The 25769-nt window shown below is 56.1% G+C and overlaps 1 protein-coding gene across 1 annotated transcript; it reads left to right on the top strand.

The window, feature by feature from the left end:
- Positions 1-568: 568 nt before the first annotated feature.
- On the top strand, positions 569-20581 carry KRT80 (keratin 80; the record flags this gene model as incomplete). Its single annotated transcript, XM_080659147.1, has 9 exons — positions 569-883; positions 6787-6995; positions 11262-11322; positions 11576-11671; positions 18210-18374; positions 18864-18989; positions 19576-19796; positions 20275-20330; positions 20457-20581. The coding sequence occupies exons 1-9, from the start codon at positions 584-586 to the stop codon at positions 20579-20581; spliced, it is 1359 nt and encodes a 452-aa protein (XP_080515273.1). The 5' UTR covers positions 569-583.
- Positions 20582-25769: the final 5188 nt, after the last annotated feature.

Consider the following 25769-nt stretch of genomic DNA (forward strand, 5'->3'; position numbering starts at 1 on the left):
GAAAATAAATAATAAAGGTGTTGTTTTCCAAGACTAGGCTGGCACGGTGCCCAGCATGGCAGCCCTACACTCAGGGAGATGCCCTGTACTCGGGAGCCCAGGGCCTGTGCTTGCCTCATCCTTTCCAGAAGTATGTGGGCCTGGATACGTCAGCCTTCAGGTATGCAGTGAGGTCTGCGGTGAGAGGCAAGCGCACACTCTCTCTCTCCTCTCCTTCCTTGCTGAATCGCCCCTTCCTCTTGCAGCCTCCCCACCCCTACCCAGCCAGCTCAGACTTGCCCCCCTCCCTGGAGCCAGGGCCTGCTGGGTTGGGGGCTGTGACCTGCCCCTTCAGCAAGGCAGATCCCGGGCCTGGAGGAGTGGTGCGGGGGGAGGGGCCGGAGCACCACATCATCTAACCATCTAACAGGTTGGTCGGGCTGGGAGGTGCCCGCCCTCCTGCAGCTAATGAGCACTGTACGACAGGTGTTTGCTCCTCAGTCCCCAGCCTGCCCAGCCTGCGGCTGGAGCCAACTGCCAACGCCACCCCACAGAGGTTCCCTCGCTCATCCCTGCACCCGCCCCACTCCAGGCCCGGGCCGCGATGGCCTGCCGCTCCTGCGTGGTTGGCTTCAGCAGCCTGAGCAGCTGTGAGGTGACTCCAGCGGGCGGCCCCCGGCCTGGGACCTCGGAATGGGGCAGCTGCGAAGCCCCCAGGCCAGACTTCAGCTCTCGCAGCCTCACTGGCTGTTGGTCAGCTGGCACCATCCCCAAGGTGACGGTGAACCCCAGCCTGCTGGTGCCCCTGGACTTCAAGGTGGACCCGGCCATCCAGCAGCAGAAGAACCAAGAAAAGGAGGAGATGAAGGTCCTCAATGATAAATTTGCTTCCCTGATTGGCAAGGTAAGTGAAAGTGGGAAGAGGGTCCAGAGAGGTAAGGACTGGCAGGTGGCTGAATTCTTTATTTCTGGAGCATCATGCCCCACCCCTGCCCCAGCCAATGGGGAGCCGGTGTTGCTAACTCCACAAGCTCTGAGCAGAGAGATGTGGAGGGAAGTCCCCTGAGCCATCCTGGCATGGGGGGAGAAAGAGACCCCAGCATATCCTCTGAGAGATGTCTGGATAATAATGTGCTGTGTGACCTGGGGTCACCTTCCCCCGAGGCAGGGGCTAGGAAGGAGCTCTGAGTATGGCCAAGAGAAGGCCCTCTCATGGGAATAGCTGATGAAGGCATGGTCTGCGGTCCTCCTCCAGAGCAGATGGACAGTGGAGATGACCTCCCAAGGGTCCAGCCTCCTGTCCAGCCCGCTGGCTCTGTTCAGCTTCCTGGAGTCAGGAGCACCGGCAGAGCCCAGGAGCCTGTGGGGTTCCAGAAGGAAGGAGGCCACTGAGTGGGGTGCAGCGGTGGAGTCAAGAGATAGGAATGCAGGGGATGGAGGCTGCAAGTCAGGGACAGGCAGCCGGCCAGGCACCCACCTGAGTAGACAGACTGAGTCCCCAGAACCCTGACTTCCTAGACCCGATGCCATGGCAGCATGCTGGTCTGGGCACTCGTGTCACCTCTGCCCCAGGGCAAGGGCTTCAGGAGCTCTGAGGAAGCCCTGTCCACTTCCCAAACCTGCTCCTCACTCACCTCCTTCCAGAAACCTCTCCCGACAGGCCCTCAGCTCTGCTCCCTCCGGCCCTGCCCAAGAATAATAGTCACAACAGTAAGAGCTGCTGTTACTTAATTGCTTATTATGTGCCAGGCACCGTGCTGTGTGCTTCCATATTTATCTCTTTTTCCTTCAACAACCTTAGGAAAGAAGTCATTTTATGCCCGTTTTACCGATGAGGAAACCTCACCCTTCTTGCCGCCCCCACCAGGAGACCAGAGCCACCCCTCTGCCCCGACTCACTCTCCTGCTCCTTGCTCTCCCTGCCTCTGGGTTCCTCTGCTGTTGCTAGTGTCCCAGGAGGTGGGTGCTCCCAGAGAGGGGCCCAGGGAAGAGAGCAGCACGTTTAGAGCATCGCTTGTGCCTGGCTCTCTGTGGGAACTTCGCAGATGTGTGTCATTTAGTCCACACGCAACACCCCCAGGGCTAGTTCCCTCGCTGTGCACACCAGGAAACTAGGAAACTGCCCATCCAGAGCCTGACTGAGTGCCTTGCCCAAGGTCACACAACCAGCAAGTCATTAGGCTGGACTTGAACTCGGGTCTGTGAGACACAAAGCCAGTGGTCTTTGAGATGGGAACCATTTCTTTCTCCCGTTCACGTGCCCAGACCAGCATTCCTGCATCCATACCTGGAGTGCCTGGGTGAGGGGTGGGGAGCATCCTTCCCCCAGCCCTGGCTGGCTGCAGCGCCGTGCACTGTGGGCTGATGGCCTAGGAGGAGAATAGCCTGCTGCCCTGGGGAGGCAGGTCCCTGCAGAGCCACCTCCTCTCCTAACCCAGATTAATGCCGTAAAAGGAATGCTTCATGAGCTATGTAATTTGGCTCAGATGGGTGGCTTGTTCCCTGAACTCCAGAGCTGATATTACTCTGTGCCTCTGCCGTGGGGGGGACAAGCGGGTAAGCAGGTACAGGGAGGGGCCTGAGGGGTCAGGGGCCTGTGCCCAGGAGCCAAGGCAATGCCCTCGAAGGTCTTTAGCAGGACTGGAACCTCCCAACCCTCACACTTGGACCTTGAGACAGGGGCTCTGCAGGGTGGACACAGGGAGCCTTGGGTGCCAGCCCTCCGGGGACCTGGTTGCTGGGGCTCTGCCCGAAGAGTCTCAGCTGACTCACCAATTCTGTGGAGATCTGTTAGCTCAAGTCCCTCTCTATCGCCTTGTAAAGGCCACGAGGCCTGAATGGAAGCAGGTAGCAGTTAAGAGTGTGCAATCTGGAGCCAAATTACTAGGTTTGAATCCTGGCTCCACCTCTGACCAGGAAAATTCTTTAACCTCTCTGTGCCTCAATACACATCAGTGTAATGGGCTTGTCATAATCAAATGGGATCATTTTTGAAAAAAAACTGTATAAAGCACTCACCATGCACCAGGAGTGTTGTTTGTTCTATTAAAAACACTGTAAGTGGGCCCAGCCCATGATGCTCTTGAGCCCATTAGCCCCTTCCAGGCAGGAGCCTGGGAAGAGGGGGGAGAAACCCTGCTGGACATGGGGGTGGGGAGGGGGGAGCTTCGTGGGTAGGAGTGCAGCATAGGGCTTGAAAGGGATGTATGGGCTGGGGGTGAGATGCCATAACCAGTGTAGGGGTGGGGGCTCTAGGCAAAGAGAAGGGACAGGCAAGGGTGCTCTGGCTCCATATCCCCTGTCCCCTTGCGGCATGGAGAGAAATCAGCCTGTGAGGAGGTTCTGGCCTCTGAGGGATGTCTGGATAATAATGTGCTGTGTGGCCTGGGGTCACACACCACCCCCCCTCCCCCATGGGCTAGGGAGGAGCTCTGAGCAAGGCCTGCCGTCCTACTGCAGAGCAGATGGACAGTGGGGATGGCCTCCCAAGAGTTCCACCTGCCTGTCCAGCCCTCTGGCCCAACTCACAATTCTATGGAAAAGATCTGTTAGCTCAAGTCCCTCTCTGTCTCCCTGTAAAGGCCACGAGGGCCTTGCTCGTGGAGAAGGAGGAGAAGGAGGTGAGGGGGGTGGGTATTGGGGAAGGCCACCAGGAGCTGTTGGTTCCTCCGCTCGCAGGCTGTGCTTCCTGGGCAAGCCACTTACCCCCTCTGTAGTTCACTCGCCCTCCTGCTCTGAGGGTGGCCCTGAGAGCATGCCAGTGGGAAGACTGGTCCAGCAGCAGCCATGAGAGGAGCGGGTGAGCAGAAGCAGCAGCAGGAGAGGAGGCTGAGGGAGGCAGGGAGAGGGCAATGTCACCATCCCGCAGAGGCCGCTGGCTGGGTCCGCTCGCCTTCACATGCAGACCACAGAGGGGATGGAGATGGGGCAGGAGAAAGGAGCCAGCAGTCAGCCTGAGTGGGGAACTCAAGAGGGGTGGTGACATGCCTGGAGACAGGGGGTGGCACGATGTCTTCCCCCAGGCCTGCGTGGCCTCTGGAAGTCACCGGAGCTGAGCCCTGCCTGCATGCAGGAAGGCACATACCAGCCCTTCCTGACCCAGAGGCCCACTGGGCAAAGCCAACCTCTGGCTGAAGGCAGGGGGTCTGACAAACCCCTCACCTGAGGAGTAGGACCTGCAAGCCCACGGACACGCCCTGGAGGCTCCCCTGCCTGGAGCCCATGGGTTGGGGACCTGGGCTGCTCAGTTCCCCAGGAAAGAAAACACATCTCTCCCCCCAGGTCCAGCTGCCCAGCACCAGGGAGCTGAGTCACAGTGAGTTCTGTGCGTCTGGGCCTCAGTTTCCTCATCTCTACAATGGGAGGCAGGTTTGCTCTATGAGGTCCCTCCTAGAACTGCCACCCTGTGAGCTAAGAGCAGGGGGGTCAGCCAGATGGGGAGGAAGGGGAAGGAGAGGTGAGTGCTCAGCAGCCTGGGAGGATGGTGACAATTAACCTGGCGCCTCCCTAGGCCTTTGTTCGGAGAAGGAGGAGCCTTTCTGTGGGGGTTCAGTTCCATCCCCAACCACTGAGACAACAGGCAGCTCCCCCAAGGGCAGCAGGGGGAGGGGGCTGCTCCCGTCCCCCACCCCCACAGCCATAATGCCCTCTGGCTGCACTGACTGGCCAAACGCACCCCCTTTCCCAGAGGCTAGTGCTGCACATGGGGGTTGGGGTCAGACTGCGGGTGTAAAGGGTTTTTTGCTGCTCATGGGTGGAGGAAGGAGCCTCACGTCTCTCCTCTCACCCCACCCTCAGTGTAAACACGGCTCCTGCTTGTCAAAACGAAGCAAAGGTGGGGCGAGCGGATACCTCCCCTCCAACAAACCCTCTCACACACACAAGTACAACAGAAACCCTCTGGACTTCCATCCCCACTGAACCTGTTTGGCTGCGACTGAAGCAGATGGCAGGCTTAGGTCAGCTTCAAGCAGAACTTCCCGGTGCCGGTGGGATTGAGCGGGGGATCATCCCAATATTCCTGCTGGCGTTGTCACTGGAATGCCAAGGGCGACTTCCCAAGGGCATCCGACTGTCTGGGATGTGAGCAGGGCAGAGAAAGAGAGAGGAGGCCCACCCGGCACCCAAATTCAGGAGGAACAGGGAACCCCTGAAGGTCCAGCGTAGGCAGCCACCGTCAGATGGGCCTGTCTGGGAAGCCGGGCCACCAAGTTGCTGTGTGACACTGGACAAGTCACTTGACTGCCCTGGGCCCCCATCTCCTCCCCTGTAATTGAAGGTACAGACCAGCTGATCCAAGGCGCCTGGCTGTGATTCTGGGAGCTGGTGCCAGCAGTGGGCAACAAGGGGCCCAGCTACTCTCCTGCGGTCACAGGGAACACCACGGGGCTGTCATCACAGCACCCTCATGACCATGACAGCCCACGCTGTCCAGAAGCCAGGCCCAGCCATCCCTCCTGCCTCCGTGGCCTATCCCTGTCCCGGCACCAAGGGGTTAGGGACCCCAAGAAGGGAGCAGATGGCTGTCAGTCTGACGGGAGGATGGTAGGTCCAGACAAGAGAGGAGCAGATAAATTGAGGGCCTTGTACTGAGGGAATGGGGCGGGGGGGGGGGCATGGTTGCAGGAGGGGAGGTGGGGGCACATCTGTGCTGGGGAGGGACTGGAGTGGTAGAAAGGGTAGACCCCAAGAAGGCTGGTGCCTGGAGAGGACAGGCAGGGTGGGGAAGAGGCAGGGGAGCCCAGGCTGGCCGGCCTGGACTGGGTGAGGGAAGGAGAGGACTCAGGAGGGACCTGGCGGCCTGCTGGTGGCTGAGGAGTACGCGGAGGGTGCCCATGTAGCAGGAGAGTGCGAAGGGGGCGGAGGTTGAGAGGAGCAGCTGAGCCCAGAGCCTCTATTCTGAAGGCACAACTGGCCTAGCTAGAGGCAGAAGCCAGCACAGAAGGGCAGGGGGGCGCAGGGCCCGCGGTGACCCAGCAGCAGACAGGAGGCATAGGTTGCAGTGGTTGAAAGATCCTAAACCCAAACTCCCTGGAGTCCACACCTGCTCCACCACTTGCTAATGCTGTGACCCTGGGCAAGTTCACCTCTCTGTGCCCCGTTTCCTCATGGGCAGAATGCAACTCATAGCAATACCCCTTTGGATTGTGGTGGGGATTGAATGAGTTAAGCATGTTAAGCATTAGAACAGGCCTGATACCCAGAAGAAGCCATATAATCACTTGCTCTTGTTTCTGTTTCAAAGTACATCCCAGGCTCTCCTCCCACAACAGCCCACAGAGGTGGGCAGGGCAGGTGACATTATCCCCAACTTCTAGCTGGGGAAACTGAGGCTTGGCAAGGCTACAAGCCCATGGTTGCCGGGAGGATTAGCATTTAAGTAGTAACCAGGCCCTACCCTGCTGAGTTTCCAAGGCAAGATGAGACCAGGCTTGTCAACGGGGGTGGCAAATGGGCCTCTGACACCTCAGGTTCCCTGGGGTCTCCCACCCAAGCCCCAGGCGGGCACTAAGAGCCCTCACACTCACACCCTGTCCCGCTTCCTTTATCTAGCTGGCCCCGCTCCTCCCCTAGGAAACCTTTGCTAATTGGCTCCACCTCTCTCGGATCCCTCCTTATCTCACCATCTTCAGTTGGAACAATCAGTAGTTGGAGGTGCCATCTGAGTGCTGAGTGAGGGCCCCAGATAGGTGCGCAGAGCCGATGAGCTGCCACCTCCCAGGGCAGTCCCAGAGGGGGCACGATGGCGGACCTGGGGCCACCGGGCCTGAGCCTGGCCCTGTCACCGAAGCCCTCCTGCTCTCCCAGGTGCAGGCCCTGGAGCAGCGAAACCAGCTGCTGGAGACGCGCTGGAGCTTCCTGCAGAGCCAGGGCTCCACTGCCTTTGACCTTGGGCACCTGTACCAGAAGTACGAGGGCCGGCTGCAGGAGGAGCTGCGCACGGTGAGCCAGGAGCGGGGGCAGCTGGAGGCCAACCTGCTGCAGATGCTGGAGAAGGTCGAGGAGTCTCGGATCAGGTAGAGTGCGCCCTCGGGGGCGGTGGGCAGGGGCTGTGGGTGGGGACCAACCTGCACTCAGGAACAAGGTCCAGGGCACTAAAGCCGGAAAAAGAGGGAGCTTCTTGAAGAAACATTTCTTTACTCCAGACATACTCAATGAGGACCTACTATGTGTCAGGCAGTATTCTAGATGTCAAGGGAATATAGCAGTGAATCCACAGTTCTCCACCCCCAAATAGTGACTCTTACAACTAGGTCAGGCTTGTGATTGACAGCTAACCCCTGGGCACCATTGTCCCCTGCCCCCTCCACTTGTGTCCATAAACACTCTTGCTCTCCGCTCACAGGTCCCACTAGCAGTGGGACATCACGATGGGCTTGGACAGGCTGGCAGGGAAGGGTGCGGGTGCAGGCAGAAGACAGAAGCAGTGGGTTTTGTTAGAATAGAGAAGCAATCTTCTATAGGTGGTGTGTGCTGATCTGAGTGGGGTCCAGAGAGATGAGGGAGACACAGCCCCAGCCTGCAGTATGCTTTCAGGACTTTGGGGGACAATCTGGCAGGCAGGATAGCCCAGTGGTTAAAGACCTAGTCTAGGTATAGGCTGAAAGGGACTTACTCCCTGCCCCCTCCCACCCTAGCTTTGTGACCTCTGTCCAGTTGTTTAACAAGAGAACCTCAGTTTCCTCCTGTGTGGGTTGATACCAAGTGGGGCTGGTGTGAGGAGCAAGTCGAAAGTTCAGTATGGCGATGAGTGGCCACTCTCCTACCCCCTAGGAGGCTGAACTGCCCGGCACACAGGGCCGTCCCTGACGCAGGCTTGCTGGGCTGAACTGGCCAGTCTAGAAAGGCAGACCACACACGTGTGTGGCTCAGAGGACAGGTGACCCTGTCTGATCACCCTGTGGCCAGAGCTTTACGGACAAGGCGGCTGGACAAGGCAGAGAGGCCCTGCCCCTGCACCCCCTTCTCAGGTCTGGTTTCCAGCCAGGGTGAGGGGTGGACAGGATGTGGCTCAGCCACCCTCTCCACCTCCAGTGTTTGGGTCCTGCCCCAAGCCCCGCTGACCTGAGCTGAGGCCTGCTGTCTCCAGAGCAGCCAGCAGGTAGGGCTGGAGGGTGTGGGCAGCCTGTCCAGGGACCTAGGCTGAGGCTTAGCTTGCCCATCGCCTCTCTGCATCACCTCCTCTGTTCAGGCCACATTCAGAGGGCATGGTCACACAGGACACGCTCCCCACTCTGGGGGCCTCGGTTTCCTCCTCTGTGAGGCTGCGGGAACTTTTCAGCCAGCAAGCGTGATCTGCAGCCCTGGCCAGGACTGGTCCTTATGGCTGGGCCTCTCCCTGGCCTGGAGATCACCTCTACTCCAGCCCTGCTCTCCCAGGCCCTAGATAAACACCTAAGGAATCTGATTGCCCATTCTGACCGTAATGGGGGAAGTTATGACTCATTTCACTGGTATCTAGTAGGTCTTTGGCCCTTAAAGGATCAGAGAATGCAGAGCTGGTGGAAGGCCTTGGATTACATGGGGGAGGAATCACAGGCCCAGAGAGGACAGGGGCTGGTCCTCCGTCACAGAGCTGTGCGTGCTAAAACCCATCCCCAGCCCATGTCATCCAGGGTGAGAGGCTGCTCCCATGAGCCCAGCCAGATCACATCTGCGGAGATACTTTGTAACTGGAAGTTCTGTACAAACACTACTTGTTCTAATCTGGCTCAGCCCCCTCACTTGGCCCGCCGCCTGGTTTCCATCTGCTGCCTGATTTTACTACTTAGGCTCAGGGCTTCCAGTCCTCTCTCCAGGTAGGGAACTCACCTGAGTTGAGGGGAGTGAGGCCAGAGGGCTTCCCGGTCTGCAGGCCAGAGCCCGGGAAGCTGCCGCCTGGCCTTGCAAAGCCTGGGGCCCCCAGGAGCCAGGAGACGCCAGCCCAAGCCCTGACAAGGAGGGGTGTGCCCTGCCTCCTCAAGGCCGATGAGATCAGCTTCGCTCCTAGATATAAACAAGTTGGGTAGAGAGGGGGGTGTGGGTTGGACGAGCTGCAAGGGCTGAGAACGGGTTTGGGAGCTGGTGACTGACAGAGATTGGAGGTGAAATGGGGGGCATGGCGTACCTCAGCCTCTAGAGATGGAGACTTTCCAAAGCTTGGAGGTAGCCGGGACCCCAGGGATCAGCTAGCCAACCCTTCTACTTACTAAAAGTGAAGCAGAGGCCCAGCTAGAGGCACAGCCTGCTCAAGGCCACAGCGAGTGCCTCAGGCCCACTGAAGACAGCTGTTCCCTTCACAAGAGCACCCGGTTGAGCGGGTGACCTGGGGCCCAAATCCAGTGGAGTCCATGAGGAGGGAGGAGGAAGGCTGCACAGAAGGATGGGAAAGTCAGGGAGGGGTAAAGATTTGGCACCACAGAGGCCCCAACTGGACAGCTCTCCCCAGGCAGGCAGAGCTCCCCTATCCAGAGGGGCGGGGAGAAGGGGGAAAGTTTGACCACCCGGCTTGTGTGGGGAGGGCCAGTCAATGAGGGGCTGCTCAGATCTGGGCTCCCCAGGCCAGGGAATTCCAACAGAGTCCCCCGGATTCCAGAGGGAGGCCTGTTCAAGTCAGCCTGGCCCGGAGGGTTTGTAAAGGCCGTGCGAGAACCTCCTGTGCTCTCTCTGCCATGAGGCCTCCCCCGTTTCTCTCTGAAAATGCTGGAGGCCAAGGCAGAGGGGCTGAGGACCTGGAGCTTAAGTGGTAACAGTAGCAGTAGGTTTAGCAGGCGCCAGGCATGCGGTGAGCAGTCATGTTTTTGCTTATTTCATCCTCACGACATCACTCTTGTCAGGAGTGAGGCACACACAAGTAGCTTATCCAAGGTCACCCGGCTGGTGAGCAAGGAAGCAAGATGAGCCCACCTAGCCTGGCTCTGGGGCCCATGCTTGAGCAGCACACCACACGAGCCTCCGGGCCCTTCTCTGGGCCTCCATTTCCTCATCTGTGAAATGGGACCAGCAGCCTTCCTGGCTGGGGACTCTGGTAAAGCTTCTTGGGCATTTCGTCCACCCTGGCAAGTCCCTGACCCACCCTCCCCCCACCACCGTGACCTGCACCCTCGGAGCCCCTTGCAGGCTCTGGAAGCCAAGGCAGCAGCAGGCAGCACCCTGAGTTTCAGACCCAGCGCCCTGCGGGCCTTCACCCCTGGGTCTGCCCCCTCAGCTCCTTGGAAAGGCCGGCGGGAAAGAAGGCCTGAGGGCGGCAGGTCCAGCAGCTGATGTGGGCGAGGGGTGACGCTGCCCTGCTGGGAGGTCAGGGACTGGGCAGGCGGCTGTAATTAGAGCCCCGGTGATTCAGGTATTCCCTGGGGAGGAGGGAAGCAAACAGGAAGCCACAGAACCCCCACATCCCTGGGGAGGGCAGGGCTGGGGGGGGGGGGCGGGGAGGCTGGCAGACACCCCCCTAGGGAGCCAAGACAGATGTGTGAACTAGAGGAAGAGGGTAAGGTCAGGGATGCAGGGACCCCATCTCCTCATCCTACAGTGTCCTTGTTCCAAACACAAGGTGGACTTGAGCAAAGGAGGCAATGCTTAGGAGAGAGGGGACACATACACACATACACACACACACACACACATGCACACATGCACACATGCATGCACACGTGCACATAGGCACACCCCTGTAGACCAGGGATTCAAGGAAGGAGGGATGGAATTTCCTGCCCAAAACCACACTGAGGGTTCGTCTGACTGTAGAGCCCACACTCTTCCTGTCCTCCCTCTAGAGGGAGCACAATGGAATGGTGTCCTACCATCCAGCAGAAGGGAAGTGGGAGGGGCTGCAGGGAAGGGTAGAGGTGGGAGAGGGCAAGGGGTGAGCAGGATGCTCGGTGCAGGCCTGAGACTCCTAGGGGAGGAGCTAGGGAAAAGATGAGGGAACAACGTGTCAGGGTGAAAGGGCTACCAATCAGGAGAGGCTTCCTGGAGGAGGTGAATGTGGAGCAGAGCCAGCAAGGGGGCAGACACCAGCAGGAGAGGACTGGTAAGAGTCAGGAAGGAGAACGGGTTGGCCTGCCTCCCCAGAGCCAACACTAGGGTGTCACGGGGGTGGAGGGTTGTGTCATAGAAGAAGAGGGGCTCCATCCACCTGAAGGAAGGACTACTTTTTGCTCATTGTCACAAGGCACCAAATGAGACAGCAAAAGCCCTAAGCCCCGCCCAGGGAGGGCTAACCAAACCCCAAGCTCCCACCTCATCCAGCTGAGCCACCTCTCTCTCTCTGTGTTTCTCTCTCTCCCACCCTCCTCGCCTCCCAGGTACGAAGACGAGATCTCCAAGCGCACAGACATGGAGTTTACCTTCGTCCAGCTGAAGAAGGTAGCCTGCCCCGGGCTCCTTCCTCAGGGACCCTCTGCCTGCTTTCCCTCAGGATCCCCCAGCAAAGCCCTCAGGGGCTTGAGTCCCAGGACCACAGAGATACCAGTCCCCACCTGCTCCTCCTCCAGGCTCTGAGTCAGGTCTCCCCTGGGAATCGCCCCCATCTGATCCAGGAAGCAAAGGCCCCCACCCCACTCCTGCCCTGGGATCCCCGACTCCCTCTCCCATCATTCACCACTGCTCCCACCCCCAGGACCTGGACACAGAGTGTCTTCGACGGACCGAACTGGAGACCAAGTTGAAAAGCCTGCAGAGCTTCGTGGACCTGATGAAAACCGTCTACGAGCAGGTGAGGAGACAGGGCAGTGTCCTGCCAAGCCACGTGCTGCCTGGTCCACGGCCGGGATGCAGGGGAGGGAAGACGTCCAGTGGGGCGTGGAACCGCATAGTCACTCGCTGTTTCTGGCCACAGTTGTAACGATTTCCTAGCCCCTTCTTGCACTGCTGTCAATCATCCAACCTGTCCCTCGTCACGTATTTCATGGAGCAGTGGCAGGTAGGTTCCCCAAAGGCCTCTCTCAGGGAGCAAACATGCCTTCCTTGTGCTGAGGGCACACGGGGACCAGGTGCATCTGGACAAGGGTCAGGAAGTGGCCTCAGAGCGGGGAACCAGGGGGCCTTGAGCAGCCACTCCTACTGAGCGATGTCCCCCTGTCCCAGCAGCCTGATTGCAGGTCCCCTGGTTCCAGCTCTGATAGCCACACTCTTCGCCTTCCCTGTTCTGAGCCAAGGCAGGGAAGACTGTGGTCAGATTCTCTGGTTCCAAGACAATACCAGCTTCTACCACACAAAAATGACCCAGTAAATGCAGACAGAGAGCCTCCAGACACACTATCGTTTGTCCCTACGTCCTCAGCTGAGCCTAGGGGGCCAATGGCCCAGCGAGGCCTAGCGCAGAGCCAGTGCTGTCAGCAGCTGGGCCCTGCTGCAGGCTTCTGGGCGCTGCCCCTCCACACCACTCTGCCTCCTGGGCATCCTTTGGGATATGTGTTCTCCTCTCCACACCTCCTGTTTCAGGGGTGAGAAGTTATAGGGGTGATGCTTCAATTCAGCTATGAGCAGGCAGCCCCACTGCTGGGGATGACAGGACGTGGCAGCCCGCACACTGCAAACAGCTGGTGCCAAGCTATGGCAATGCAGCCAAGGTCAGAGCAGAGATCAACATCACCACCACAATCAGAAAGTTCTGCTAAAATGGTCCTAGGGGTGCTGACCACAACTTCACGCCTGCTCCCGTGGAGAGGGAGGAGGTGTCAGGGCTACACAAATTCTCTGCCCAAATTCACTGTGGGTGCAGCCTAGGCAGACATCAGCAGGGCCAGTGTTTCTGAATCTGACGACCTCCACTCTGCTCACTCCAGAGCCCAAACTCCGAGCCAGGTCAGAGGTCCTACAAGTATGGAGCTGTGACTGGAGGAAGGCCAGGCATAACCAGACATATATCTGCGCATTGCAGAACTGCTTGGCTCCTGTTCCATTTAGACGTTGTAGTCCTTGGACCCCAAGCCTGACTCTGGCTCTTTACCATTTCTATGACTTTGGACAAGTTACTTCTCTGCTCTGTGCCTCGGTTTCCTCGCTTTAAAATGGGGAAAGTAATAGCAGCAGGCTCGTAGGTTTGTGATGAGGACGAAAGCCATTCATCCATCTAACAAATGTGTACTCCGTGCCTGCCGATGCCAGACACTGCTATCACAGCAAGTGAGCAAGACGGCCAAAGTGCCTGCTCTCAGGGGGTGCAGCTTAGCGAAGAGGGGACAGTAATAAGCAACTAAACAAGCATCTGAAGAAAGATCCTTTTGGAGAGTGAAAAGTGCTGGGCTGCAAAGAAACCAGTGATGCAGTCGTGCTGGAGGGAGGGGAAAGCTTTAGACCCCAAGGTCAAGGGGCATCTCAGAGGAGGTGCAAGTGAGAGGAGGCCAAAACCAGGAAAATCCAGCCCAGTGGAGACTCGAGGAGGCTTGGAGGCTTCAGGCAGAAGGAAGAGCTGTGCAAAGCACTGAGGGCAGAAGTGAGTTTGGTGATGAAAGGGAAGAAAGAGCCAGGGCAGAGTGAGCAAGGCCAAATCATGTAGGGCTTGGACCGGGAGCTGGGCTCTGGACCTTATTCTAAGTGTGCTGGGCGGCCCTGTGGGGAGAGGGGCTGGGGAGGGTGCTGCAGAGTGGGGGAGGGCTTGGCTGTGCTGGTGGGAGAGTACCATGGGAAGGGACTGCAGTGAGAGCCGCGGGGGCTCAGCTCAGAGCCGGCACTGGCACTTAGGGAGGCAGCGAGGTGAAGTTGTTAGGAAGTGAGGTCTGCGTTTCTCTCCAAGGACCACTGCAGGCTGAGAAGGCAAGACTGACTCTTCGCTAAAAAGGTTCCCCTGCACAGTGAGTCTCTACGCCGGCCCTCACAGAAATACAGTGAGCCACATGTCATTGTACAGAATTTTATACATAATTATGTAATTTAATATGTAATTTTAAGTTTTCTAGTAGCCACACTCTTTTAATAAAAGGAACAGAAAAAAATAATTTTAATAATACATTTGATTTAGCCCAATACATCTAAAATATGATTACTCAACATGTAATCAATATGAAAAAATTAACAGGCTATTTTTTTTCCTCATATTAAGTCTTCAAGATCCTATGTGTAGGTTACACTTACAGCCCACCTCAATTCTGACTACATATAGCTAGTGGCCACCGCATCAGGCAGAGCAGGTCTAAGCAAAGCCAGGGGCAGCCATGGCCACCTCGGGTGGGAGAAAAACATGGCAGATGTGAGACGCCCCAGGAGGGCTGGACACGCTGCTTTCAACTCTGGAGCAGATACCAGATCAGCAAAGCTTGGGCTACTTGTGTAGGCCCACCTCTGTGTCCCCGAAAACAGCCCTCTCCTCTCCCCAAAACACACACACACACCACACATACACACACACCACACAGACACACACACACATACACACACACCACACAGACACACACATACACACACATACACACACCACACATACACACACCACACATACACACACACATACACACACATTCACACACCACACATACACAACACACACACACATACACACACCACACACATACACACACACCACACACATATATACACACCACACATACACACATACACACACCACACATACTACACATACACACACATACACACACCATACACACACACCATACACACACCACACACACACCACACATACACACACACACACACACACACACACACACGGATAGGCCTGAAAGCCTTTCCCAGGAGCCAAAGGCCTGCTTGGGCCCCATGTACACACTGCATCCTTCTGGGCAGTCCCCCTGCCCCTCACCTCCAGGGCACAGGCTGGTGAGAGAAGGCCAGGTGACAGAGGCTCACATTCCCCCTCAGCTACCAAAGTGCATTCCAGATCCTGAGTGTATTTGGGGCCTGGTTGCAGCCAGCCAGAACGCCGCCTGCCCCACCCTAAATTCAGGTTCCAGGGAGATTAGCTAAATCTGAGGACAACCCCCTGCAGCCAGGCACACCTCCTGGGATGCAGATTGCTGCAAAGGGAACCTGCTGAGGCTAAACTGCTTTGGCGCCTGCCCCCATGGTGCCTCGGGGGCGTCGGCTGCTCTGCCCTGGACATTTCCTCCTGGCTCCATCACCTTCATAAGTTACGAAAATATCCCTAGCTACTGTTTATTGAGGGCCTTCTGTATCCCCGCACCATGTCCGTGCCTTCCAGGCATAATCTCATTTAATCCTCACAACTCTATGAGGGAGGGAAAATGATTAAGATGACTTGGATTTGAATCCTGGCTCAGTAATTATGTGAACTCAGCAGGTTCTTTCCATGCCTCAATTTCCCCATCTGTAAAATAGGAGAATAACAGCACTTACCTCACTGGCCTGTTGTGAAGATTTATTTTGTTACTATAGCCCAAAACCCTTAGAACAGTGTCTGGCACATGGGAAGTATTGTAAACATTAGCTGTTTCAGTTCAGGATTACCCAGCTTATAAGAGGTGGTGGCATTCAGAGCCCAGTGCCCTTACTACACTTTACTGAGAACCACTAAGTGAGCCCTCAGACCTTGGGGCCACAAAGAGCGTGGCCACCCAATCCACGTGGTGGCTCCTCAGGCTCTGGCTCCCTAGAGAAGCTCTACACTGTACTTCGGCTTCTTGCTTGCCAACTTGGAGGTGACATCCTCCTAGGGCCCAGCCCGGGGTGGCACTGCCACACCACACAAGACAGCATTGTTCTACCCTGTGCAGCCCGTGGGGCTGGCATGTCTGAACAGGCCTGCAGATGTCCTAAACCCTCCATTTCCTGCTTCTGTTTACCAAGCTCCTGTGTACCCTGCTCCATCAGCTGTTTTGCCCTGGCGGGGAAGCCCTCCTACTGTGTGTTTTGACAGTGCCCGGGCCTGTTCCTGAACTGAAACAAATGCCAACCTAGGCCTGGGCTGGCAGTGCTAATAGAGGGCTTTATTCAGAACCCATTGACCCCCACCACCTGGTGACCGAAGACCCCAAAGCTGCATCTCTGAAACTGTCCCCAGCCGAGCAGGCCTGGCCGGGATGTTGGTTCCATGTGGGAAATGTCAGTCTCCGCTGGTAACCGGGGGCAGCAGAGGTGGGTGTGAGTCTGTGGGCACCATTAACCTTATTCTGGCACAGGACAGGCCCTCCCTTGCTTTTGACCCATGATCTCTGTTCATTTGAAGGTCAACCAAAACCCCTTGTCAGGAGACCCCCTAAAGGGCAGCTGGCCACGGGGCTCAGGGTCCTGCAGCTTCAAGGCAGAGACGGGATGCTCCCAGAGAGGCTGCAGGATGCCTGCACTGCCCAAGCTTCCTTTTCTGGAGCCCATCCTTGTCACCAGGGATGCTAGTGGGCAGCGCTGGACAGTGAGCAGACACAGGAGGGTGGCTTACTCAGCGGCCCACGGGGCACTAGCTGACCCACCGGGCCCTGCCTTCTGTGGCTACAGGGGTACAGCTGCAGGTCAGAGGTACCTGCCTCGGCAGGTATAGACTCCAGAGGCTCAAACACAACCTCTCTGAGCATAAAGACAGATGGAGGGTCAAGGGGCCCAAAGTCAGGAAACAGGGTCAGAATTCGGTCATGAGGCAAAATCGAACCTGGATCGGAGCAGACCTTCAATTCCAGCTGCCAGTTTTTAGAGGCACAGGGGGCAGAGGTGCATGCTAAACACTAGCACACAGAGCAATCAGTAAAATGCAAGCAACCCAGTGTTCTCTATTTTTAAAAATAGCAAGGAAAAAAAACAGAGAGAGATGGCAGGGCTATCCGCATATACAGGAAGAGAGGCTTAGAGATATATAGCCCAGCCGCAGTATATGCACTTTGTTTGGATCCTGATTCAAACAAACAAGTAAAAATATAAATATATCAGAAAAATGAGGTCACTGAACAAAATCTGATGCCTGAAGGAGAGGTCAAGGATGGACTATGAATGCCAGAAGGAGCAACTAGGTCTGCACCCCACACCCTCCCTCCTCCAGGAGAGCTTCGCCCCCACTGCCTGGCCCCCCTCCCGGCCTCTAGGAGCCTTGGCCACCTGACTCACTCTGTACAATGCTGGCCTCCTCCTTCCCACTGGGCCCCCGCCACCCTCCCCCACCTCCCCAACAGATGCCAGCAGTTCTTTAGCACCTCCAGGGAAAGCAGCCCAGGGCCAAAGAGGAGACACCTTGCAGCCCTTATGAAGACCCCTGTACCCACCTGCCTCCCTATACACCCCTGAGCATTCAGGCCACGAGCTGTCAGGTGTGACAACAAGAGCCAGTCTGGGGCTAGAAGGACAGCGGCTTCACCTCCTGTCTCTGCCCCCCTAAGGGAGCTTAGCAAGAGCCGCAAAGTGCATTCCCAGTGTTCCCATAACCTCTATGCGCTGGGCTCCTTTCCTGTCTGTGATCTGGGCTAACACTCCTGCAGGCCTGGTGAGGATGGAATGCGAGGCTGCCCGGAGGGCACTCAGCACACAGCCGGGCCTGGATGAGCCCCTGGGGAAATGGGAGGCTTTACCACTTTGGTCTCTGAGGATGGAGGCTGGCATTTTCTGAGCAGAGAAGAGGACAGAGAGGAGGGACAGAGAGGGATCCTACAGGATAGGGAGAAGAGGAAAATGTTGAGGTTGAATCCTGTTGTCATTGTTGCTGGGCAAGCCCCTCAGCTAGATGGGGAGGGGCCAGCGCCTTTCAGGGTAACCCTGATGTCCTCTGGCCTCAGCCTCTGGCAGTAGGTGGGGAGTATAGGCTTGTCAGTCTCTAGTCCCACTCCTGCCCCTCATCATTCTTGGACTTCCATCCCAACATTTATCAACAACTAAGCTGCTCCCTTACCCGATGTGGAGGGCCTGGGGATGAAATGGTTCTGCCAGACCCTCAGGGAGCTCCCCATGGGGTGGGGCGGGCCTAAGCTGCACACCATTGAGCCACAGTGGTGCAACATGAGCAGAGAGAACAACTCCCCCAGGCCCAAATGTCCTGTGCTGTTTCCCCAGCAGCCAGGAGGAGGTGTGCGCCCTGGGGTGGGCTGCAGTGTAGAGTGGGGAAAGTGAAGAACAAGGCTTGTAGGGTAGGCCTGGGGCCAGGAGTCCTCCCTGTACCCCTCTCCTCTGCTCAGCGAGGAAGGCCCAAGGGTGGGCAAGTGGGGTGGCGAGCTGCTTTCCCAGAGTGCAAGCTTGGGAGGCAGGCATGCTTTGATTGTCTCTGCAGGAAGACAGAGTAGCCTCCCCTCCCCTCACCTTGGGGATAAAGGGACTAAGGGGTGCCCCCCACCAGCCCTGAACCCCCACGTCTGTGCCGCCAGGAGCTGAAGGACCTGGCAACCCAAGTGAAGGACATGTTCGTGACTGTGGGCATGGACAGACGCTGCCACATCGACCTGAGCGGCATCGTGGAGGAGGTGAAGGCCCAGTATGATGCCATCGCGGCTCGCAGCCAGGAGGAGGCTGAGGCGTACTCCCGGAGGCAGGTTCGTGGCTGACCACAGGGTGGGAGAGGCAGCCGGAGCAGCAGGGGCTGCACTAGTGGCGGCTGAGGCCACCTTCAGGTGTGTGCTGAGATCCTGGGGAGGGGGAAGCACAGGGGCAGAGGCCACAGCAGTCAGTTCACAGACAGGCGTGGAGAATTAGCTCAGCGTTGTGCTGGGCCCCGAGGGGCGATGTGGGCCAGGAGAGCCCACAGTCTGTTCCCTCCAGAAGCTCAGGGTGGTGCTGCCACCCAGCAATGCTAGGCCAGGTGTGGGTACAGCTTGTGCGGCTCAATCTAGGGCAGCCAGTAGGAGTACGTGGTGGGGCAGGACAGGGCATAAGAGCGGGGAGGCTGGCTGCAGTGGTGGCTGCAGAGGAGGGGGCTAGGGTGAGAGGAAAAGGAGCGGCAAGGAGTGAGAAACAGGGTACTGGGCAGGGGGACGGGGACACAGTGAGCAGATCTTGCCCACCACCTCCTCTCCGCCCTCCAGCTGGAGGAGCGGGCCGCCTGCTCAGCCGAGTTTGGGAACAGCCTCCAGAGCAGCCGCAGCGAGATTGCTGACCTCAATGTGCGCATCCAGAAGCTCCGATCCCAGATCCTCTCCATCAAGAGCCACGTGAGTCTGGAGGAGCCACTGTGGGTAGGAGCAGGGAGGAACACGGGGACACATGTTCTCTCCCTCTCTTTCTTTCTCTTCCCCTTTCTCCCCCACCCCCCGCCCTTGCTCACACATATATACACACAGACACTCGCTCATGCATGCTGAGTACATGCAAGAGGAGTGGCCTAAGTGACCTGCAGGTCACTTAGCACCTCTGAGCCTCCGTTTCCTCACCTGTTCTACTAGATGGCTCTGAGAATCTCGGGATCTCTGCCTGGGAGAGGGCTCTGTAGACTGTTAGAGAGCCCCCACCACACATGCCCAGAGCCTGCCACCTCCCACCAATCTCACAGAGAGAAGCGAGTGATGAGCCTTCAGAGCAAGTGCTGCCCTGGAAGGACAGCTGAGACAGATGGCCTCTTTGGTGGCCTCCAGAAAGTGTCTCCTTAGGTCTCTCTGAACTCCCTGTTGCAATGCAACCCATTACCACACCCAGGAATGGACTGCTGAGCCCTCCCTCCCCACACGCAACTGGCCCTGGCCCACTCTCTTCCTCTCACCCCTGCTCACTGACCCCTTCCCTCTGTCCTCCTGGCTGCAGTGCCTGAAACTGGAGGAGAACATCAAGGAGGCCGAGGAGCAGGGTGAGCTGGCCTTCCAGGATGCCAAGGCCAAGCTGGCCCAGCTGGAGGAGGCCCTGCAGCAGGCCAAGAAGGACATGGCACGGCAGCTACGAGAATACCAGGAGCTCATGAACACGAAGCTGGCCCTGGACATTGAGATCGCCACCTACCGCAAGCTGGTGGAGGGCGAGGAGAGCAGGTGAGGGGTGGGGACGGTGGGGTGCGGCTGAGGGAGAGGGAGAACTAGAGAACCGGTGCCACACAAAGCCAGCCTCCCCTCCAGCACGATACTGTGAGCCTCGCAGGCCTGGGTTCACGTCCTGGCTCAGCCACTTACAAATTGAGACGTTGGCCCAGCTTCTTAAAGTCTCAGTTTTCCCATCTGGAAAATGGGCTGATGATAAGCATGCTCCACCTGTGGTGAGGAGGATTAGTGATTCTGCATGCAAGTGCCTGTCACAAATAAGCACTCAGTATATGTTAGCCATTTATACAAGGGAGAGGGGACAGACGCCCAGAGAGGACAAGCTGGCTAGCCAGGGTCACACAGCAGGGCAGCCCAAGGCTGGGAATGACAACCAAGAATTGCCCTCTACCTGCCAGTCCCCAAGCCCCAATCCCAGAGGAACATAAGCCACAGGCTCCCTTCACATCCCATCCTCTCCCTCCTTTCCCAGGATGGACCTGGCTCCAGCCGCTGTGGTCAGCACTGTGCAATCCAGACCCAGGACTGGTGAGTCTATTTGCCCCACAGAGAAGAGGGGGACAGGGTGTGGGGGTCATGACCCTAAAGGCATCATTTTAAGTGGCTCCCACACCTCCAGCCCCTTCCCTCCCCCACCCCTTATGTTCCCTGTAGCTGCCTCCAAGTCCCACCTGGTCAGAGCCCCCTTCCGGAAGAAGAAGAAAAGCAGAGGCCCCGTGATCAAAATCACCGAGATGTCAGAGAAGTTGCTCTTGCAGGAGTCAGAGGCCTCGGAGTAAGGCAGCCGGACACCAGGAGCCCAGGTCACCCTGCCGCGGGAGAGACTGGAGCTAGACTCAGAAAGCTCTTTAGAGCCTCTAGGTTGCAAGGGAAGGCCAACCTGATTCTGAGCTGAGAAGAGCTCAAACAATGAGTGTTTTCTTATGGGTGCCCGGGCTGGGACAGGACTGTCACCACCTTTCAAAGTCACTCCACTCCGCATCAGTATCTCACAATCCCACCCTTCTGGCCAGAGGTTTCCTGACTGGGTAAGCTGGAATTGGGGTCAGTTTCATCTCCACCTCCTCGCGCCTCTGAGACTCCTCCCCAACAGAGGGCTCTGAGCAGGTCCCTTTGACCCTTTTGCCCAACTCTTGCCCTAAACTCACATCTCAAGCCTTGCCTCACCTCGCCTCAACCTCTGCGCAAAGCAGGTGCCCTCGTTCACCTAGTCCCAGCCATGGACCAGGGACAGTGAGGATTGCTTACCCCCTCCCTGTATCTGGAGTTTGGATGAATCAAAACTGCACCACCTGGGCTCCCCAGAGATCTGACAGTATTAGAGAGTGAGGGAAGGAGGCTCCCTGGGCGTTGGGACCTGAGCCTGGACCTCTGAGATCAGCCCAGACACCTGTGCCCTCCCTCCTCCTGCAGCAGGTCACACAGAAATGGGCAGGCTGCCCAAGCAGCTCCCAGCACCTTCTCCAGAAGCTATTCTTGCCATGATGAACTCCCTGGGTGGGGGAAGGCTGGACGGCAGCCTGAGACCAGGCAGCAGAATCAGATCCTCCCTTCCCCTCCCTGCATCCTGGGGTTCACCACCCTGCCTGGGATCTCAGCTCTCTGCCCCTCCCCCACATCTCCACCCCTGCCCAGGTGTTTCCCAGCCTGAAACCTGGCTTTGGTGTACCAGCCCCTAGCCCCACCCCTGTCCTGAAACCTTAGGCCCATTTCCCATGAATCCCTTCTCAGCGTCTCTGTTCTCCCCATCAAGCCAAGCAGCCTGGCTCTGCCCTCCTCTGCACTCATTGAGGAGCCCAGGAACACCCCATACCTGTGGAGTTAGAGCTCCTCCTTTTCTTCCCCACCTGCCCTCCACCCTCCATGTCCATTCCCCTGACTCCGGCGGGGCCATGATGAAGGCACAGTCCAGGACAGTCTGGGACCTTCTGAGCTCTGTGGTCAGTCGGTCGGGCTAGGGAGCCCCAGTGACAACCAAAGAGAAATTCTGCATCCGACAGGATTTGGGGCTCGGAGGGGTACTCCCCTTTCTTCCTCTTGGCTTTTATCTTTGTAGATTGCAGGAGATCTTGGCAGCTTTAGCCTCCCACTCCACAAGCCCCCTCCTCTCTTTCCCTCCCTCCTCCCTACCTGCCCCTTGCTCCCCTCCTCATCCAGCCCCAGTCTTTATATTCATGCATCTCCTTTTCCTGGACGCCGTGGCTCCTCCTAGGGCTCAGGTCTTCCAGGCCTGTCGGGGGCGCTGAAGGGCTACTGACCCAGGCTCAGACACACTCATCCTGAGATCCCAAAGGGTGCTGATTGCTGCTTTTTCTCTGCCTATTTATTGGTTTCCAAGGGAGCAAATCTTCAGTGGGGATACAAGATATATAAAAAATATATATATTATTTTTTCATAACTTATGTGGCTGTTAACTTATTGCTTCCCTTCCTTTTCTGCATAATCAGTGCTATATACTACTTGAATAGATAACATATCCTAGCCACCCCACCCGACTGGCTGACCACCTTGGGGCAAAGCCCCCTTCTCCCTGCCAAGGGATGAATAAAGTACTGAGATCTGTTCACGGCTAAAGCTATGTGTCTATTTGTATCTCCCCTCTTGGGATTGGTCAGTCGCTAGTCAAACAAGTTGACCACAGGACTTTGCGAATTCTCCAGTTATGGGGAAAGGGAGTCAGGTGCCTAGTTACTTCTTCAGGCCAATACAACCTGGACACAAAAGGTCTCCTGCCCCACCATCCTACAAGGAGGCTGCACCAGTGTTGACCTACATTCCCAGGGCCTCCTGACAGGCCCAGGCACCATGTGGCTGCCTTAGCAAGCATAGAAATGAGGTATTCCCCCAAGTGGTATCGGGTTCCCTCTCAACACAACTCTAGGGGTTGGCCAGAACCTATTCTGATGGGTACAGGCCTAATCCTGCCACATCAAATTCTAGATCAACAGACAAGAATTGAGGTCCTTCTCCAAGCCCAGCCCTGTGCTAGGATACCTACAATTATTCCCCACCCCTCCACCTCAGGAAGCTCCAGTCAACCTGAGAGAGAACTTCTCTACTCAAGATAGCCATTCTGGACTTCCTGGCCAAGTGATGAAGGTCAAAGAAGAGAGGGGCTTGTGCAGGGAAACCAGGAATCAGACTGAAGGAAGAACCTGTGTCTCAAAGACAAGGATCTTGGGGGCAAAGAAGGGACTTTGAAGCACTGAGACCTCAGAAATATGAGCCTCAGTTTCCTCATCCGTAAAATGGAGCATACACCTTCCCTACTTACGTAATAGGGCATTTGAGGATCTGACAATAGTTATGTTCCTTCCTATCAGCAATAACACACCTCTTGCTTCCAGCACTCTGAACAGCTCTACAAATGTGAAGGATTATTAGTGATGTTGTCATTGTCATTACAACAGATATTATGGATTAAAGACAACCCACTGGCTGGTAAACCAAATACAGGCAAGTAAGCCTAGAGCTGGCTCTCCTGAGACTCAGGAGAGCCGGGTGAATAAACCACATTCCTATCCAGGAGGAGCCTAGAGCCAATTAGCTCTATACTTATTTTATCTGTGTTTTGTATTCTATTTTCTATTCTAATTTCTGAATTTTGAATTTATAAATACTAATTTGAATTTCTGAATCTGAATTTCACAGTCAAAAATATATAACACATTGCCCTGGCTGGGTGGCTCAGTTGGTTGGGGCAACGTCCAGCGCAACAAAAGGTTGTGGGTTCGATTCCTGATCAGAGCACATACCTAGGTTTCAGGTTCGTCCCCAATAGGGGCATGTATGGGAGGCAACCATCTGATGTTTCTCTCTCTCTCTTTCCCTTCTTCTCTCTCTAAAATCAGTAACCATATCCTCAGGTGGGGATTGTTATTTCCTTCCTTCTACTTTCTTTGAAATTATATTTTTTAAACATATTTTTATTGATTTCAGAGAGGAGGAAGAGAGAGATAGAAACATCAATAATGAGAGAGAATCATTTCATTGATTGGCTGCCTCCTGCACACCCCACGCTGGGGATCAAGCCTGCTACCTGGGCATGTGCCATGAGTAGGAATCGAACTGTGACATCCTGGTTCATAGGTTGCCTCTCAATCACGGAGCCATGCCACCAGGCTGAAATTATTATGTTTATCATTGTTCAACTTCTTGAGTTGAATGATTTAATTTTCCATCCTTCTTCTTTTTTAATATAAGATACTCTGAAGACCATAAATTTCCTTCTACATACCCTTCTGACTGCTTCCTATCATTTTCAAATGTAGCATTTTTATTAGCATTTAGTTAAAATGATCTCATTCTTTGACTCATAAGTTATTTAGAAATTCCTCCAAACATGGGTCATTCATGTCACAAGCATTTATTGAGCACACACTTAGTCTGTGCCTGGCTCTGCTGTAGAGGCTTAGGGAGACATTACATTCGTCCAACGCCTATTTCTGTACTTGGATTCCCTCATCATGCTTCAGTTGTCTATTTTTGTGCCTTCTAACCCCTAAGAATCTAAACTCCTTGGGGGCAGGATTGGATCCCATTACGTCCCCAGGGCCTTGCACAGTGCCTGGCCCATAGTAGGTTTTCAGTAAATGTGAAATGAATGCCTGGCCAGTGTGGCTCAGTTGGTTGGGCATCATCCCATGCACCAAAAGGTTGCCAGTTCAATTCTCGATAAGGAACATGCCCAGGTTTGGGGCTTGATCACTAGTAGGGGGCGTGCAGGAGGTAACCAATGGATATTTCTCTCTTGAATTGATCTCTCTCTCTCTCTCTCTCTCTCTCTCTCTCTCTCTCTCTCTCCCCCCTCCCTCCCTCCCTTCCTCCCTTTCTCTCTCTCTAAAAAAAATCAATAAAAGCATATTTTTTTAAATAAATGTAAAATGAATGAATGAATAATGTACCTCCCCAACTGAGGTCTCCTAGCCTGAATGTCCCATGAAAGTAATTAATGCAATGCCTAACACATTGAAGGAACACAGTGAAGGAAGGAAGAGAGGGAGGGAGGGAGGGAGGGAGGGAGGGAGGGAGGGAGGGAGGGAGGGAGGGGACCACCACAATGTTCCTACTAAACAAGGACACTCTCCTGCCCCTCCCTGCTGGCAGATCTGAGTAGATCTCTGGGAGGCTGAGTCTGATTCTTGCTCCTGTGCCAGCTCCCTCCTTCCTCCTCCTCCCCACTCCTGCCCTCTGGAGCAATCCAGTACAAGGGTGCCACCCCTGCTCTGAGCACAACAAAAGTAAGGCCCTTCCTGGGTTTGGGTTGTTCTCCTCGATCTCTGGTCCTGCTCACCACTGTGAGGCGGCAGAACAGGTGTCATTAGCTGAGGCCCGGGGAGGCCAAGCACTGTAACTCTGGTCACCCAGCAAGTAAGAGGAAGCATGTTGATTCCACGGAACCATTTTTTACCTGCAGACTGCCTGCCATAGGGCAGTGAAAATGACCAAACCTGGCAGTAGGTGAAGTGGAGACTGGAGCCCCACCTGCAAACACAAAGGGTGGTGGGGTTGAGCAGGTACCCTAAACTCAGCCCAGCCTGTGTCCCCCGGCTCAGCATAGAAGGTCAGGGCTCAGAGATCTTGGGCAGGACTGGCAAGTCAGTAACCCGGTAACTCCAGAGAAAGCTTCCTCTAAGGGGGTCCAGGGCCAGAGCCAAAGGCAGGCCCTGTGTGCTGGGGGTTGCTTGCACGGCCTCCCCTCCTGTCCCTGCCCCTGGTTTATTTAGGCCTGAGGAAAACAGCTAGAAGGGAAGTAGTCCCTGCGTTTGGGCAGCTCTAGAGGCTAAAGGAGCGGGGGAGCTAAGAGAAGACCCACAGAAATAGAGAGACAGATAGAACCAGAGATACCTGGGCAGAGCTCAAGCCCTCAGCACTGGGACCTGCAGATCAGCTTGGGGGGGGGGGGGGGGTTAGTCCAAGAGGACTTCCTGGAGGAGGGGATGGAGATGGCTTGGAAAGAGGGGGTG

The sequence above is a fragment of the Plecotus auritus genome, assembly GCF_963455305.1.
Source record: "Plecotus auritus genome assembly, chromosome: 3".
Taxonomy (NCBI): Eukaryota; Metazoa; Chordata; class Mammalia; order Chiroptera; family Vespertilionidae; genus Plecotus; species Plecotus auritus.